The 17015-nt window shown below is 44.4% G+C and overlaps 1 protein-coding gene across 13 annotated transcripts in view; it reads right to left on the reverse strand.

The window, feature by feature from the left end:
* Nucleotides 1-17015, reverse strand: part of LOC102116612 (solute carrier family 2, facilitated glucose transporter member 3) — a 57265-nt gene that overhangs the window by 12239 nt on the left and 28011 nt on the right. For 7 of the 13 annotated variants that reach the window (XM_065523682.2, XM_015430325.4, XM_065523681.2 and 4 more), the window contains 5 exons: nucleotides 7966-8058; nucleotides 6839-6999; nucleotides 5017-5257; nucleotides 3950-4112; nucleotides 2512-2699 (listed from right to left, as the gene is read on the reverse strand). In XM_065523682.2, the coding sequence (XP_065379754.1) occupies nucleotides 2512-2699; nucleotides 3950-4112; nucleotides 5017-5257; nucleotides 6839-6885 (639 nt within the window). In that variant the 5' untranslated portion in view covers nucleotides 6886-6999; nucleotides 7966-8058. The remainder of the gene's footprint in view (nucleotides 1-2511; nucleotides 2700-3949; nucleotides 4113-5016; nucleotides 5258-6838; nucleotides 7000-7965; nucleotides 8059-17015) is intronic. The other 6 variants (XM_065523677.2, XM_065523678.2, XM_045364667.3 and 3 more) reach the window with 2 other exon arrangements.

Below are 17015 nucleotides of genomic sequence, written 5' to 3' on the forward strand. Positions count from 1 at the left end.
CCAGCTTTAGGTGATGATTATATGTGGAGCAAAATCTGCTCATTGACTAAATTGGGAGCCACCTTAGTCCAACAATAATTAATGTACAGGCCGGGCGTGGTGGCTCATGCCTGTAATCCCAGCACTTTGGAGGCTGAGGTGGGTGGATCACTTGAGGCCAGGAGTTCAAGACCAGACTGGCCAACATGGTGAAACCCCATCTCTACTAAAAACACAAAATTAGCTGTGAGTTGTGTTGGCTGCCTGTAATTCCAGCTACTTGAGAGGCTGAGGCAGGAGAATCACTTGAACCCGGGAGGCAGAGGTTGCTATGAGCTGAGATTGCGCTACTGCTCTCTAGCCTGGGTGACAGAGCAAGACTACCTCTCAAAAAAAAAAGAGCCAGGTGTGGTGGCTCACACCTGTAATCCCAGCACTTTGGGAGGCCAAGGCAGGCAGATCATAAAGTCAGGAGATAGAGACCATCTTGGCTAACACGGTAAAACACTGCCTCTACTAAAAATACAAAAAATTAGAGGGGCGTGGTAGCACGTGCCTGTAGTCCCAGCTAATCGGGAGGCTGAGGCAGGAGAATCACTTGAACCAGGGAGGCAGAGGTTGCAGTGAGCCGAGATTGCACCACTGCACTCCAGCCTGGGTGACAGAGCGAGAAAGAAAAGAAAAGAAAAAAAGAAAAGAAAAGAAAAAAAGAAAAGAAAAGAGAAAAGAAAGAGAAAGAAAGGAGGGAGGGAGGGAGGAAAAGAAAGAGCAAGCAAGCAAGCACACACCATACTCTGAAGTGGGAGGAGTCTGTCTCTCAGAGTGCTCATGGATCATCTGTAATTTCCCACAGGTGATTTTTTTTCTAATCCTGTTTTGCAGGGCCAGGACTGTCTTGAGGCAGGTAGGGAGTTGCCTCAGGCACAATCTTTTTTTTTCTTTTTTTTTTTCTTTCTTTCTTTTTTTTGTAATAGGCACAGAATTAATGCAAGGTACATTCTTTAAAGAGGTGCTCATTCTCAGGGCTACACTTGCACGTAGCTGCCTCACCTGCCGAGTCCCAGCTCTGCTGCTCTGGAAGGTCTCGGGAGCACATTTTTCTCCAGTAACACGTGTGGCCTACATTATCATTTCCAAATGAGGAATTTGAGACTGGGATTCATCAAAATCACCAATCACCTAGGAGGCTTTTTCTAACTACTGTGTATTTCCTTCCAAGTTTTTTTTGTTTGGTTTTGTTTTTAAGACAGGGTCATGCTATATTGCCCAGGCTTGACTCCTGGACATAAGTGATATTCCCACCTCAACCTCTGAGTAGCAGCCACCACATCTGGCTCCTTGTACGTTCTGATAAAACAGCCTCTAACCCCTCACAAGAAGCACTGCCACTTCAAATACAAATATCCTGGTGTGCTAGGAAGGAGAAAAGGCCAAGAACCAACTTGGATCAGGTGGATCAGGAGTTGGAGACCAGCCTGGCCAAGATGGTGAAACCCCATCTCTACTAATTTTGAGCATTTTGATGCTCACAATAGTAAGTTTTGCAAAATGCTTTGTTACAAAATTATTTAATCTCATTGATCAAAGACTAATGGAAAACCCTCAGGGGATGAAGCACAAGGGTGCTCTTCATATCCATATTTTATCCACGATCCACTAGAAGGCATAGGAATACTCTCTTCCCGCAACCCACATTCAATAGCAGGAAGCTGATATTTGCATGGAATACAAGGGCTACCTGCCAAATGCTAGCTCTTTAAACAATCATTGCCTATTCTAGTTGTAAACACATACAGACTGGTAAAGTCAGCTCAGTCTGAAGTTGCCAGTGTCCTTCCAGGCTCTTTTTTCTTTTCTTTTCTTTTCTTTCTTTCTTTTTTTCTTTCTTTCTTTCTCTCTTTCTTTCTTGTTTTCCTTCCTTCCTTCCCTCTCTTTCTTTCCTTTCTTCTCTCTCTTTTTTCTTTCTCCCTTCCTTTCCTTCCTTCCTTTCTTCCTTCCTTCTTTCCTTCCTGCCTGCCTTTCTTTCTTCTTTCTTTCTCTTTCTTTCTTTCTTTTCTTTCTTTCTTTCTTTCTTTCTTTCTTTCTTTCTTTCTTTCTTTCTTTCTTTCTTTTCTTTCTTTTCTTTCTGTCTTTCTTTTCTTTCTGTCTGTCTTTCTTTTCTTCTTTCTAGAAGGAGTTCTGCTCTGGTTGCTCTGGCTGGAGTGCAATGGCTCAATCTCCACTCACTGCAACCTCCACCTCCCAGGTCCAAGCGATTGTCCGGCCTCAGCCTCCCGAGTAGAGCACCACCACGCCCAGCTAATTTTTGTCTTTTTTTTTTTTTTTTTTTTAGATGAAGACTCCCAGTCTGTCACCCAGGCTAGAGTGCAGTGGCGCAATCTCAGCTCACTGCAATCTTTACCTCCCGGGTTCAAGTGATTCTCCTGCCTCAGCCTCCTGAGTAGCTAGGACTACAGAGGCACACCGCCACCATGCCCGGCATTTTAAGTGAAATTTTGTAAGACACCTTTGACCCTAAAGTATCATACTCACAGCATTGATCCCAGACAGCTGCTGAGAGAGCTGGAGCACAATGGAAATGATGATGGGCTGTCGGTAGCTGGACACTCTAAAGAGCTCCAGCACGGTGACTTGCTTTTCTTGTGACATCCTTACACTCTCATCTTTCATCTCCTGGATGTCTTGAAATACATCCTGGGTGCCCCACAACCACTGGAGGACTGGTGAAAAGAAGAAAGAGGAAAGGATAAAGACAATGTGCTGCCCCAAATTCATTCTTCCTGTAAGGCAGCCAGGAAAGGGCTGCATGAGATGAGGTGATCGATAGCATGCATTCCTGAACCTGCCTTCTCACCTCATTCTTTAGGGGCTGAAAATTTTACTCAAGAGTAATCAGAGCCCAGCGCGGTGGCTCATGCCTGTAATCCCAGCACTTTGGGAGGCCAAGGCGTGTGGATCACCTGAGGTCAGGAGTTCGAGACCAGCCTGGCCAACATGGTGAAACCCCATCTCTAATAAAAATACAAATTAGATGGGCCAGGCATGGTGGCTCACACCTGTAATCCCATCACTTTGGGAGGCCGAGGCAGGCGAATCACAAGGTGAGGAGTTCGAGACCAGCCTGGTCAACATGGTGAAACCCCATCTCTAATAAAAATTAGCTGGCGTGGTGGCACACACAAAAAAATTAGCTGGCGTGGTGGCACACGCACCTGTAGTCCCAGTTACTTGGGAGGCTAAGGCAGGAGAATCACTTGAAACTGGGAGGCAGAGGTTGGAGTCAGCCGAGATTGCACCACCGCACTGCAGCCTGGGCAACAGAGCAAGACTGCGTCTCAAAAAAAAAAAAAAGTTGCCCAGGCGCGGTGGGTCATGCCTGTAATGCCACCACTTTGGGAGGCCAAGGCGGGTGGATCACGAGGTCAGGAGACTGAGACCATCCTGGCTAACACGGTGAAACTCCATCTCTACTAAAAATACAAAAAATTAGCCAAGCATGGTGGTGGGTGCCTGTAATCCCCGCTACTCAGGAGGCTGAGGCAGGAGAATGGTGTGAACTTGGGAGGCAGAGCTTGCAGTGAGCCGAGAGCATGCCACTGCACTCCAGCCTGGGCGACAGAGGGAGACTCTGTCTCCAAAAAAAAAAAAAAAGCACAAAATTAGCTGGGCGTGGTGGTGGTGGCACACGCCTATAATCCCACCTACTCCGGAGGCTGAGACAGGAGAATTGCTTAGAACCCAGGAGGCGAAGGTTGCAGTGAGCTGAGATCGCACTACTGCACTCCAGGCTGGGCGACAGAGCGAGATTCTGTCTCAAAAAAAGAAAAAACAAGGAAGAGTAATCAGAACCGTCTTCACTTGGATTCTGATGGTCAGGGAAAGGGTACGACAGAAAATAGGTCCAGTACCCTCATCCTTAAAACAAACCACAACCATATACTTCGTATACTAAAGAGTGAAAGATACTCACTCCGCTTAGCATTCTCCTCTTCTTTTCTGTTAATGAGCAAAAATCTGGGACTTTCAGGGCAACATGGAAGGGTTGCACTTTGTAGGATAGCAGGAAGGATGGTGAAGCCCAATAGCACGGGCCATAGCTCTTCAGACCCAAGGATGAATTCCAGACCAAAGATCTAGAAACCACACAAAGATAATGCTATAAACCCCATACTTCATAGGCCACAAGTTCATTAAAAAACAAGTTGGCTGGGTGCAGTAGCTGACACCTGTAATTCCAGGAAGGCTGAGTCAGGTGGATCAGGAGTTCAAGACCAGGCTGGCCAAGATGGTGAAACCCCGTCTCTACTAAAAATACAAAAATTAGCCAGGCGTGATGGTGGGCACCTGTAATCCTAGCTACTCAGGAGGCTGAGGCAGAGAATTACTTGAACCCAGGAGGTGGAGGTTGCAGTGAGCCGAGATCATGCCACTGCCCTCCAGACTGGGCGACAGAGTGAGACTCCGTCTCCAAAACAAAACAAAACAAAAGTTCAGAAAATCATACATTATTTTACCATTGGAAAAAATAAAAAAATTGCCAGGCACAGTGGCTCACGGCCGTAACCCAGCATTTTGGGAGGCCGAGGTGGGTGGATCACCTGAGGTCAGGAGTTTGAGAACAGCTGGGCCAACATGGTGAAATTCTGTCTCTACTAAAAATACAAAAATTAGCTGGACGTGGTGGTACGCATCTGTAATCCCAGCCACTCGGGAAGCTGAAGCATGAGAATAACTAACCCAGGAGGCAGAGGTTGAGCCGAGATGGTGCCACTGCACTCTAGCCTGGGGGACAGAGTGACACTCCGTCTCAAAAAAAAAATAAATAAAAAATAAAAAAGGAAAAAAGAAATTGTGTTTCTTTTCCTTTCTCTACTCAACCTGCTTCTTGAGCTACTATCTATGAGCTATAGTAACAATATCTAAAACTTCCATATATAATTGAACATATACCAGATATTCTTCAGTGCTTTATCTATGTTAACTTTTTTAATGACCCATGAAACTAACACTCATTAAGTATGAGAAGTTCTAGAGTACCTGGGCTACCAGAATTCCAATTACGATGCCCAGCTGGTTGAGAGTGCCAAAGGCACCCCGCAGGGCAGTAGGCGAGATCTCTCCAATGTACATAGGCACAAACCCTGTGCACAGTCCACAGAAGAGGCCAATAACTAAGCGGCCCAAGATCAGCATTTCAACCGACTCAGCTATTTTACACAGTCCCATAAGGCAGCCACCAGCGACAGCCAACAGGTTGACAATCAGCATTGAATTACGCCTGTAAGGTTAATCAAAGACAAAGTGGAATTAGCAAAGTGAGAGGCTCCTAACCTCTCCTCTTCTGTCCTCATTATTCTGCTCTTCTCCAGGCTCATATCAACTCCTTTCTTGGTCTAACTTTTCTTTTTCACTTTCTTTCTTTTCTTTTCTTTCTTTTTTTTTTTTTTGAGACAGAGTCTCGCTCTGTTGCCCAGGCTGGAGTGCAGTGGCGTGATCTCGGCTCACTGCAACCTCTGACTCCCGTGTTCAAGCAATTCTCTGCCTCACGCTCCTGAGTAGCTGGGATAACAGGCACCTGCCACCATGCCCAGCTAATTTTTTTTGTGTTTTAATAGAGATGGGGTTTCACCATCTTGGCCAGGCTGGTCTTTAACTCCTGACCTCATGATCTGCCCGCCTCGGCCTCCCAAAGTGTTGGGATTGCAGGTGTGAGCCACCACACCCAGACCTTTTTTACTTTCTATTATCAGAACATTTCTAGTTGGGAGTTAGGCATGATGGTGCCCACCGGTAGTCCCAGCTACTCAGGGAGCTGAGGTGGGAGGATTGCTTGAGACTGGGAGGTCGAGGCTATAGTGAGCTATGATCGGGCCACTTCACTCCAGCCTGGGTGACAGAGCAAGACCCTACTTCTTGGGCAGAGGGAGGGCACAGGGGGAAGAACATTAGCAAGTAAATTAGGTTGCCTTATCAGTTTTTAAACGTGAGTTCCACTCCATTTCTAGAATATCTAATTGGCAAATTAAAACAGTTCCTTCGTCAGTCATAACTGAAAATATATTCTACCTTCTAAAATAGGTTACTACGCTAGTATAAAATAAGAAGATTCCGTTTTCAGCCAGGTGCGGTGGCTCATGCCTGTAAGCTTAGCACTGTGGGAGGCTGAGGTGGGCGGATCACCTGGGGTCAGGAGTTCGAGACTAGCCTGGCCAACATGGTGAAACCCCATCTCTACTAAAAATACAAAAATTAGCCAAGTGTGGTGGTGGGTGCCCGTAATTCCAGCTACTCAGGAGGCTGAGGCAGGAGAATTACTTGAACCAGGGAGGCAGAGGTTGCAGTGAGCCAAGATTGCACCATTGCACTCCAGCCTGGGTGACAAGAACGAGACTCCGTCTCAAAAAAAAAAGAAGATTCAGTTTTCTTTTTTTGGCCATTATCTACATTTGCCAGAGACTAAAGATAATTCCTACCAATCCTGTGTAAGATAACAACAACATTTATATGAGACCCCATTTTTTTTTTTTTTTTTTTTTAGAAAAGTAGTCAACTTTGGACCTTGTAAATTAAGTATGTTTCTGGAAACCCCATAGTTGAGCTTACTAGGGAATAATTCTGAACTAGCCCTAGCTGGACTGCAAAGGCCAATCACTCACACAGTTCATCTCTTGCGTAGCTGGGCGGGAGCTATGGAGGGTAGAAGAGCAGTCATATTCGGGGCCAGTTGGACTAGGTTTCCCTTGATTAGAATTCAAGGTGTTCTTATTCAAAGGCATCATCATCTCCCTGCTCTAACTCTCCACACTTGTCCTCAGTGCAGCTGTAGAGCCCACTTCCTTGCCCAGTTTCTAGTCAATACCTGCCAAAGCGGTTGACAAAGAGGCCGACGGAAAAGGAGCCGATCATACCCCCGACGGAGAATATGGCCACAGACAAGGACCAGAGAGACGTGAGCAGCACCTCAGAGGGAGGGATATTTGCCTTCTCCGTCAGACTTTTATTGATAAATTCCTTTATGATCTGCAAAATAAAAGGGTTGGTGGGAGGACACACTATTACAATTGGATGAGAACAAAAGATACAAATATGCTGGGCGCAGGGGTTCACACCTGTAATCCCAGTACTTTGGAAGGCTGAGGCGGATGGATCACCTGAGGTCAGGCGTTGGGGACCAACCTGACGAACATGGTGAAACCCCGTCTCTACTAAAAGTACAAAATTAGCGGGTTGTGGTGGCAGGCGCCTGTAATCCCAGCTGTTCGGGAGGCTGAGGTGGGAGAATCGCTTGAAACTGTGGGGCGGAGTTTTGCGGTGAGCCAAGATAGCGCCATTGCACTCAGGCCTGGGTGACAGAGCGAGACTGCGTCTCAAAACAAACAAACAAACAAAACAAATATTAGGGATCATTTCCTCCCTAGAGAATCAAGGGAATAAATAGACGGGAATGGGAGAGGCAGACAACATATTGGAGTTAATGTTAACTCTCCCTGGAATAGTAATTTTTCATTTGTCCTGAATATCCCAGTAGGTGGCAGCACTGATGTTCACCTCGGCCCTCGCAAAGCGAATCCAGCTTCTTTGTGCCTAACCCCTAAGGGATAATACAGGAAGTCTATCACTGTGGGTGAAAGAGTGGGAGGAAGAACAGCACCGCCCAGGGTTCAGGGAGTAAATGAGCTTTTTGCTTTGATTAAATGAACCCACTAATTTTCCCCACCAATATTGTCTCCATCTTCAGTCTTGGACAGGATAGATATAAAGTTTGTCTTAAAATCCCCTAGTTTGGGGAGGGACCCTCACTAACTGTGTTGCCCAGGATGGTGTTTAACTCCTGGGCTCAAGTGATCTTTAGGCCTCAGCCTCCGGAGTAGCTGGGACTCCAGACAGGTGCCACCGTGCCTGGCCTTAAATTCTGATTTCTTGAAACTCTGCTTAAAGGAGTAACTTCCCTATTCCAGATTCTAATTCTTGTGGCCTGGTACTCACTCTCTCAGGAGCATTGATGACCCCAGTGTTGTAGCCAAACTGGAAAGAGCCGATTGTAGCAACTGTGATGGCAAAGATCAGAGCTGGGGTGACCTGGAGGGAGGGAAGACAGGGAGGAGAGAGTGGTCCTTAAAACTTGTGATTGGTGACTGTTTCTTATTAATTATGGAGCTGTATTAGGAGAATTTGACCTGTGAGTGGTATGAAAAGGACAAACATCACATGAGATTTAGGTAATTAATGGGGAAGACAAAGGAATAGATTATACTAAAGAACTTATCTGGAGATAAGAATGTGAAGTTAACTTGGTGAAAGTGGAAAGAAAATTGGGGAAGGAAGAAGTTAAGAGAAACTGGGTTGGTCAGTTTGGAAATATTTAAAAACTTGCATCAGGTAAAGGTAGGCAAAGAATTCCACTCAAGAACTGGGAAGGCAGAGGACAACACAGCCTTGGGTAGGATCACTAAGAATTGATCATTTTGGAAACAAACACAGTGCAGTCTGATCTGTACCCAGACTCCACAGAAGCCCAGGGGTGGTGGTGGGGGAGGGTGGTGGTAGTTTGTGTCTTCACTGCTGGGCAGCTCTTTGAGTCTCTTATCTCTCAGGGCCATGTAACCTACTGGATCTACCCACTGCATCCTGTTCCCATTTGAGTCTTCTGGTTTATTAAATACTGTTCTGCTATCCCTAACCTAACCCCTGGATGGGGGAAGAAAGAACACTTGGCTCACTACAAACCTAACAAATAAGACATTTCTGGCCAGGCGTGGCGGCTCATGCCTGTCATCCCAGCACTTTGGGAGGCCGAGGCAGGTGGATCACCTGAAGTCAGGAGTTCGAGACCACCCTGGCCAACATGGTGAAACCCCATCTCTACTAAAGATACAAAAATTAGCCGGGCATGATGGTGTGTGTCTGTAATCCCAGCTACTAGGAGGGGCTGAAGCAGGAGGATCGCTTGAACCTGGGAGGTGGAGATTGCAGTGAGCCGAGACCATGCCACTGCACTCCAGCCTGGGCAACAGAGCAAGACTCTATCTCAAAAAAAAGTGAAAATAAAAAAAAGAGAGACATTTCTTAGTGGGGGGAACCAGTCATCTTCACCTTGCCTGGAATAATTCAGCTGGGGAAGTGGATATTATTTTAGATTGCCACCTTGGGGCAGCTCAATTTGTATACCTAAAGCCATCTTCTATGTCCTTTCCCGCAACCCCACCAATCCCTTCAAACTTTCCTATCTTAAATTCCTTTCCTTTCAGGTCGACAGGGTAGATAGCAGGCTGGAAGCTTCAGTAGGAGAACTGACCTTGCCTGCAGCCTCCCAGATGTCTCAGTCACAACTAAGCATCGATACCCTGGAGGACCCTGCCAGTACAATGCTGTTACATCTTTTCCCTTTAGTAAAAGTCCCTTCTTTCTCCCCTCATCATTCACTATCTTTGAGAGATTAACTAGGATTACAGGCACCCGCCACCACACCCACACCCGGCTAATTTTTGTATTTTTAGTAGAGACAGGGTTTTACCATGTTGGTCAGGCTGGTCTCAAACTCCTAACCTCAGGTGATCCACCCACCTGGGCCTCCCAAGATGCTGGGATTACAGGCATGAGGCACTGCACCCGGCCTGTGTTGTTTTGTTTTGTTTTGTTATAGCAGCATGAACAGACTTAGATTACCCTCTAAGTCTGGTTAGAATGGAAACATTTCAAGAAAAAAAAAATTGTCTTCTAGTGGTGACAGAATTGAGGGTGAGTTTCTCCCTTCTTTATTTATGTCTTTTCCTTTATTTTTTCTTCTTTACTGAAGTACACATACAATAAAGCAGATAAAAATGCACTAATCTGGAGTTTACAGTTGGGTGAATATTTACATCTGTATTCACAGATACAACCATTACCCTGATCAAGATCTAGATTCTTTAACATTTCTTGCTCCTCAAAAAGTTTCCTTGTGCTGGTTCCAGTCTATAGCCTCCCCTCCAGAAGAAACCACTATTTTTACTTCTGCCATCATCAATGAATTTTATTGTTCTTGACCTTTAAATGGAACCATAGAGTATGTACTCTTTTGTGCTCAGATGTTTTTTTCACTGAGTGTAGTGTCTATGAGTACTATGTGGTGGTGTTGGCAGTTCATTCCTTCTTACCGCTGAGTAGTATTCCACTTTTGGCTATGCCAACATTTATTTATCTATTCTCCCACTGATGTACGCATCATTGTTTCTAGTTCGAGCTATTATAAACATTCCTGATATTTGCTCAATGTATGAATTCTTTTCTCTTGGGTATATACTTAGGAATGAGATTGCTGGGTTGCTATTTTTTTTTTGGCGGTAAATAATAAATTCCTTTTTTTTTTTTTTTAAAGACAGGGTCTCACTCTGTCGCCCAGGCTGGAGTTCAGTGGCACACTCTCAGCTCATTGCAGCCTCTACCTCCCAGGTTCAAGAAATTTTCGTGCCTCAGCCTCCCAAGTAGCTGGGATTACAGGCGCATGCCACCACGCCCAACTAATTTTTACATTTTCAGTAATGAGGGGGTTTCACCATATTAGCCAGGCTGGTCTCGAACCCCTGACCCTCAGTTGATCCACCCGCCTCAGCCTCCCAAAGTGCTGGGATTACAGGTGTGAGCCACCACACCTGGCTATAAATCGTAAATTCTAAGCAAAAACAAGTGAGCTACATCTTTGTCTTAATATGCATATGGTATTTTAATAATGTTTTTATACATTATTTCAATTGATCCTCAAAACTTTTGTGGGAAGTAAGTAGTTAATCTTATCACCATTTTATGGGTATAAAAACTGAAAGATAATTTAAATGACCAATTTAAGGTCAGAATATTAATAAGTTGTGAATTATGATTAGAAACTGCATTTTCTGGCCGTGCACGGTGGCTCACACCTGTAATCCCAGCACTTTGGGAGGCCAAGGCGGGCGGGTAATCCCAGCACTTTGGGGTGCCAAGGAGGGCAGATCTCCTGATCTCAGGAGTTCCAGACCAGTCTGGGCAACCTGGCAAAACCCCATCTCTACTAAAAATTAAAAAATTAGCTGGGCATGGTGGTGCACGCCTGTAAACCCAGCTACCCAGGAAGCTAAGGCAGAAGAATAGCTTGAGCCTGGGAGGTCAAGGCTGCAGAGAGCCGAGATGGTGCCCCTGCACTCCAGCCAGGGTGACAAAGGCAGACCTTGTCAAAAAGAAAGAAAGAAAGAAAGAGCCGGGCGCGGTGGCTCACACCTGTAATCCCAGCACTTTGGGAGGCCGAGATAGGCGGATCACAAGGTCAGGAGATCGAGATCATCCTGGCTAACACGTTGAAACCCTGTCTCTACTAAAAATACAAAAAACTAGCCGGGCGTGGTGGCGGGCGCCTGCAGTCCCAGCTACTCGGGAGGCTGAGGCAGGAGAATGGCGTGAACCCAGGAGGTGGAGCTTGCAGTGAGCCGAGATCGCGCACCGAACTCCAGCCTGGGCGACAGAGTGAGACTCTGTCTCAAAAAAAAAAAAAAAAAAAAAAAGAAAGGAAGGAAGGAAGGGAGAAAGAGAAAGAGAGAAAGAAAAGAAAGAAAAAGAAGAAATAGAAATGCACACTCAAGCCCCTCCTATCCCCTCAGACCTACAGAATCAGAATTACTGAGAGCAGAGCTCAGGAATTTGTGTCTTAACAGGCTCTCCAGGTGGAGGTCAAAGGAAACAGTGGAAAAAGGGAGCTAAAGTTTGAGGGAAAACTGATCTAACCAATTTTATTTACAGATATATGAGTATATAGTTTAAAGATCTCTGAGCAGAATTATTCCATTGCTTTAACTCACTCGGTAACCCTTCCCTACATGAAACAAATCCCATTATTGGTTAAAAAAAAAAAAATATATATATATATATATATTTTTATCCTTATTAAGTCTCTTATCTAACATTCTGGTGCTAAACGACGGTGAATAATATCATTTCAAGTTGTTTTTTTTCTTTACTGGTCTTTTTTAAAGGCCATTCCAAGTGTATTTCATGTACCACTTAAAGTATGGTGTCCAGAACTAATCTTCGTGAAAAAACTATAGTATATCAAAAGAAAGACCTTGTGGTTACAATGTGAATATTCATAATTATATATATATTTTTGAAACGGAGTCTCGCTCTGTCACCCAGGCTGGAGTGTAATGGCGTGATCTTGGCTCACTCCAACCTCTGCCTCCTAGATTCAAGCAGCTGCAGACAGAATGTAGCTAAGCATAGAGACCGTTTCAAGGCAGTGTTTGTTTATCCTCATCTGCCTCCCTGAGTCATTTCTATCTCCAAGGAATGAACCAGTGGGAGGTTATAAAGGGGTTACCTTCACTTCCTTATTAGTTCCCGCTTTCCTTTCTTGCCTGTCATCTTCTGACGTGCACAGAACGTAACCTCCCTAGGACAATCAAAACCTAGAAATATTTCCCTTAGACACAACTCTTATGTCTTGACTGTTCTCCTTCCAGCTCTTCAATATTTGTATCTCAGTTTGTCTTTTTTTTTTTTTAAACAATTCTCTTTCTTGTTCTTTTTTTCCTTTTTCCATTTGCCCCAGGTAGCCACCAACTTAATGCTCCTATGTCTATTCCATCCTCTTTTCCAGTCTCTATTACCTAAGCATCCTTGTGCCTGCCCATCCTAGCCAAACATTTTGCTTTTTCCAATTCCATTATTTTTTTTGAGACAGAGTCTTGCTCTGTTCTCCAGGTTGGAGTGCAGTGGCACAATCTGGGCTCACTGCAAACTCTGCCTCCCAGGCTCAAGTGATTCTCCTGCCTCAGCCTGCAAGTAGCTGGGACTACAGGAACCCGCCACCTCACCTGGCTAATTTTTGTATTTTCAGTAGAGACAGGGTTTCGCCATGTTGGCCAGGCTGGTCTTGCACTCCTGACTTCAGGGTGATCAGTCCGCCTCTGTTTCTCAAAGTGCTGGGATTACTGGCCTGAGACACTGCACCCGCTTTAACTGAGTTCTTATTTGGACCTCTCAATCTTCGGACAATATAACATCTTGATAAAAACATCCATAGGCTGGGCGCAGTGTCTCATGCCTGTGATCCCAGCACTTTGGAAGGCTGAGGTGGGAGGATTGCTTGAGTCCAGGAGTTCAAGACCAGCCTGGGCAACATGGCAAAACTTCATCACTACAAACAATACAAATAATTAGCCAGGCATGGTGGCGCTCACCTGTGGTCCTAGCTACTTGGTAGGCTGACATGGGAGGATCAGTCAAGCCCTGGAGGTTGAGGTTGCAGTGAGCTGTGATCATGCCACTACACTCCAGCCTGGGCAAGACAGCAAGACTGTTACATACGTACACATAAGTCAATCAAGAAATAACAGCTTTCTAATCCCAGAAAGAATTGAATGAGCTTTTTTTTAAAGGTGATTAAAAAAATTAAAATATATATGGATATATACTGAAAAAGCCTGGGCCAGGTACAGTGGCTCACGCCTGTAATCCCAACAGTTTGGGAGGCCAAGGTGGGAAGATCACGAGGTCAGGAGATTGAGACCAGCCTGGCCAACCTGGTAAAACCCCACCTCTACTAAAAATACAAAAAAAAAAAAAAAAAAATTAGCTGGGTGTAGTGGGGTGAGCCTGTAGTCCTAGCTACTCAGGAGGCTGAGGCAGGAGAATCACTTGAACCTGGGAGGCGGGGTCGCAGTGAGCCGAGAACAGGCCACTGCACTCCAGCCTAGGTGACAGAGCAAGACTCTGTCTCAAAAAAAAAGAAAAGCAGAAAGCCTACAAAATGCACAACACTCTGCTGTACGATGCAGGGAACCCAAAGTCTCTGACCTCAAGTTATAATCTGGTGCTGGAGGGGACAAGACAAGAAAGTGCTAAAAAAAAGAGCCAAGAATCATGAGATTTTATTCACATGGAAACACCGAGAAAGGCTTCTTGAAGTTGGTATTTGGAATGGATCTTGAAAGATGGGTAGACTAAGAAAGAAGAGATAAAGATTAGAAAAGAGCATTTCAGCAAGGCGGAATGGCCTGGGCACATGTCTGGTGGTGGGCAGTCTGTGGGAAGACTGGGGAATGGTGCTTAGTCCAGTTTAGCTGAGGAATAAGGCACTTACAGGAGTCTAGTAAAGGATAATGCTGGAAAAACAAGTTTGAGGATGCTGCCGCAGTCTTTGAATACCAGTAGTGCTACTTCAAGTGTAAGCCCTCAGGTAAGGAATGAACTAATTTATTGATTTATTTATTATTTCTTTCTTTCTTTATTTTTTGAGACAGAGTCTCGCTCTGTCACCAGGCTTGGAGTGCAGTGGCATGATCTTGGCTCACTGTAACATCTGTCTCCTGGGTTCAAGCAATTCTCCTGCCTCAGCCTCCCAAGTAGCTGGGATTACAGGCACGTGCCACCACACCCGGCTAATTTTTGTATTTTTAGTAGAGACAGGGTTTCACCATGTTGGCCAGGATGGTCTCAATCTTTTGACCTCATGATCCACCCACCGTGGCCTCCCAAAGTCCTAGGATTACAGGAGTGAGCCACCAGGCCAGGCCATTTATTTATTATTTATTTATTTATAAGGCTAGTCAAGTGAAGCTGTGAGAGTGGAGAAGGAACAAAGAAATTTGTTACTGGTTGTGATCAATTAGTTGTAAAGACCACTGCATTCAGACCAGCTACGAAGTAAACTCTTAGGGCGTATTTTTCTCTGTCACAGCACCTACATACTACTTGTATTCCAGATACATCAAATATGTCTCTTTTATCCTAGATGCTTTGCCTCAATTAAAATGTTTTTTCTTGGTCTGTGCTTTTTTTACTTTTGCTTTTCCATTGCTTTCCTCGACCTCAACCCTGAACCCCAACTTGGTTGCTTCAGAGGCTTTCTGGAGAGAAACACACTTGGTATAACGGTGGAAAGCATTTTCTGCAAACAATCTTCTCTCACCTCTGTTTTTAGAACAAAGACAAGGTTAGAAGTGAGAAAACGTAAGTATCAGCACAGACTGTGCTACAGACTATCCTACAGACTGTGCTGAAAACTTAAGTCATTAAACCTGTGTCTCAGTTCTCTAATTCTAGAAGGTGGTCTTATGGCCGAAGAAAGATATTAGCTATTTTATTCTGTGCAGTCTCAAGGGTTCTACAAATACACTGCCCTAACAAATACTTCGTGATTCATGCATCTGAAGTAGTCATTACCCCAGAAGAAAGGTGAAAAATTATATAAATATTTCAACTACTAATCAGGTATTCACTTATCAATCCTCTTTCAAATACATACTTGAAACTGCCAAGTTTTTGGAGCCTTTCCTTGGTTCATGTTTGGGTCTGGAACATACAGACATAGCCAATATATAATTTAATAAATAACTAGCTGATTGAATAAATCTCTAGCTCTAAATATAAAAGCATTGAGATTAGGAAACATTATTGTTCTCTATCTTAAAAAATAATAAAAATGTAGTAAGTAAAAAAGCATTAGGAAAAGATCATTTTTGCCACTAGATTCTTTTTTTTTTTTTTTTTTTTTTGAGACGGAGTCTCGCTCTGTCGCCCGGGTTGGAGTGCAGTGGCCAGACCTCAGCTCACTGCAAGCTCCGCCTCCTGGGTTCCCACCATTCTCCTGCCTCAGCCTCCCGAGTAGCTGGGACCACAGGCGCCCGCCACCTCGCCCGGCTAGTTTTTTTTGTATTTTTAGTAGAGACGGGGTTTCACCGTATTAGCCAGGATGGTCTCGATCTCCTGACCTCGTGATCCGCCCGTCTCGGCCTTCCAAAGTGCTGGGATTACAGGCTTGAGCCACCGCGCCCAGCCTTTGCCACTAGATTCTAAGTGGTAACGTAGAATTTGAAAAATCAGAAGCATGTGAAAAGAGTGACTTAGTTGTATCTGGGTACGGCTGAGAAAATCTGTTTCTCCCCTTTCATCTTTTAATCTCCATCAGACCATACTCCTCTCAGGTAGCCTGAGAATGAAGCTATTTACTTTTGTCTCATTAGTTCTTCTTTGATCCTGACAGCTACAGTCAATACAAAAGAAATACCACAGCCCCAGGAAAAGATTCCAGTGTCCCCACGTGGAGGACGTGCAGAGAACAGCATCATTCTTTGTCTCCCACATTCTTATCTACCTGGTGACAGGACAGTGACTTCTGCCCCCGTCTCTCTCACTAATAAGTAACCAGTCAACATGATTAGTATAGCCTCGTTCCAAAATAGCTACATGTCTCACTAGGGTTCCTAAAAGATAAGAACAGAGCTTCTAGTTTAAGTTGTATTGTATTTACGTAGTTTTTAGAGATGACAGAAGAAAAGCAGGATTACTTACCTCCTCAAGAAAAACCTTACAACTGCGACAAATGAATAAACATGGGGAAGAGAAACAAAAGGCCAGAAAGGAAAATGAGATATGGTGAGAGTATAATTTTTCTTTAAGTAACAGTATATGAACATAGTGTCCAAATTTAATCACTGGGCACTGTTAATATTTTAAAAATTATGGAGATTGAAAATGGTGACAGAAAAATGTAAACTTTTCCATTTTACAAAAGTGGAAAAAAGCAGCGCTTCATTTTTTTCCCACTAAAGTCTAGAAAGATTATTCAGAGATGATTTGTATGTACTAAAAGAAGAGGGCAGTGGAAGTGGAATTATTTCATTAAGTTTAAAACTTATCTAACTTTTTGCCATAAAGTTAATAAAATCAGAGAAATACCATAGTCCTAAACATAAGTATTACTGACATTTGGGGCCAGATCATTACTTGTCACAGAGGCTTGTCCCATGCATTGCGGAATGTTTAGCAGAATCCCTGGCCTCTCCCCACTAGACGGATGTAATCCTTTTCCTACAATCATGACGACAAAAATATCTCCAGACATTGCCAGATGCCCACTGGGAACAAATCACCGCTGTTTGAGAACCACCGCCTCAGACACCATGCACCTTGATTTCAGCAAGACATCTCAGAAAATCTCCAGTGAGATCCTCTGCAAAAGGCTGAAATACCTCACCCATCTGACACTCAACTGTCTGGGAAACTCATTTATTTTATATATAGTCTAG

This window comes from Macaca fascicularis, chromosome 11 (assembly GCF_037993035.2).
Source record: "Macaca fascicularis isolate 582-1 chromosome 11, T2T-MFA8v1.1".
In the NCBI taxonomy this organism is placed as follows: domain Eukaryota; kingdom Metazoa; phylum Chordata; class Mammalia; order Primates; family Cercopithecidae; genus Macaca; species Macaca fascicularis.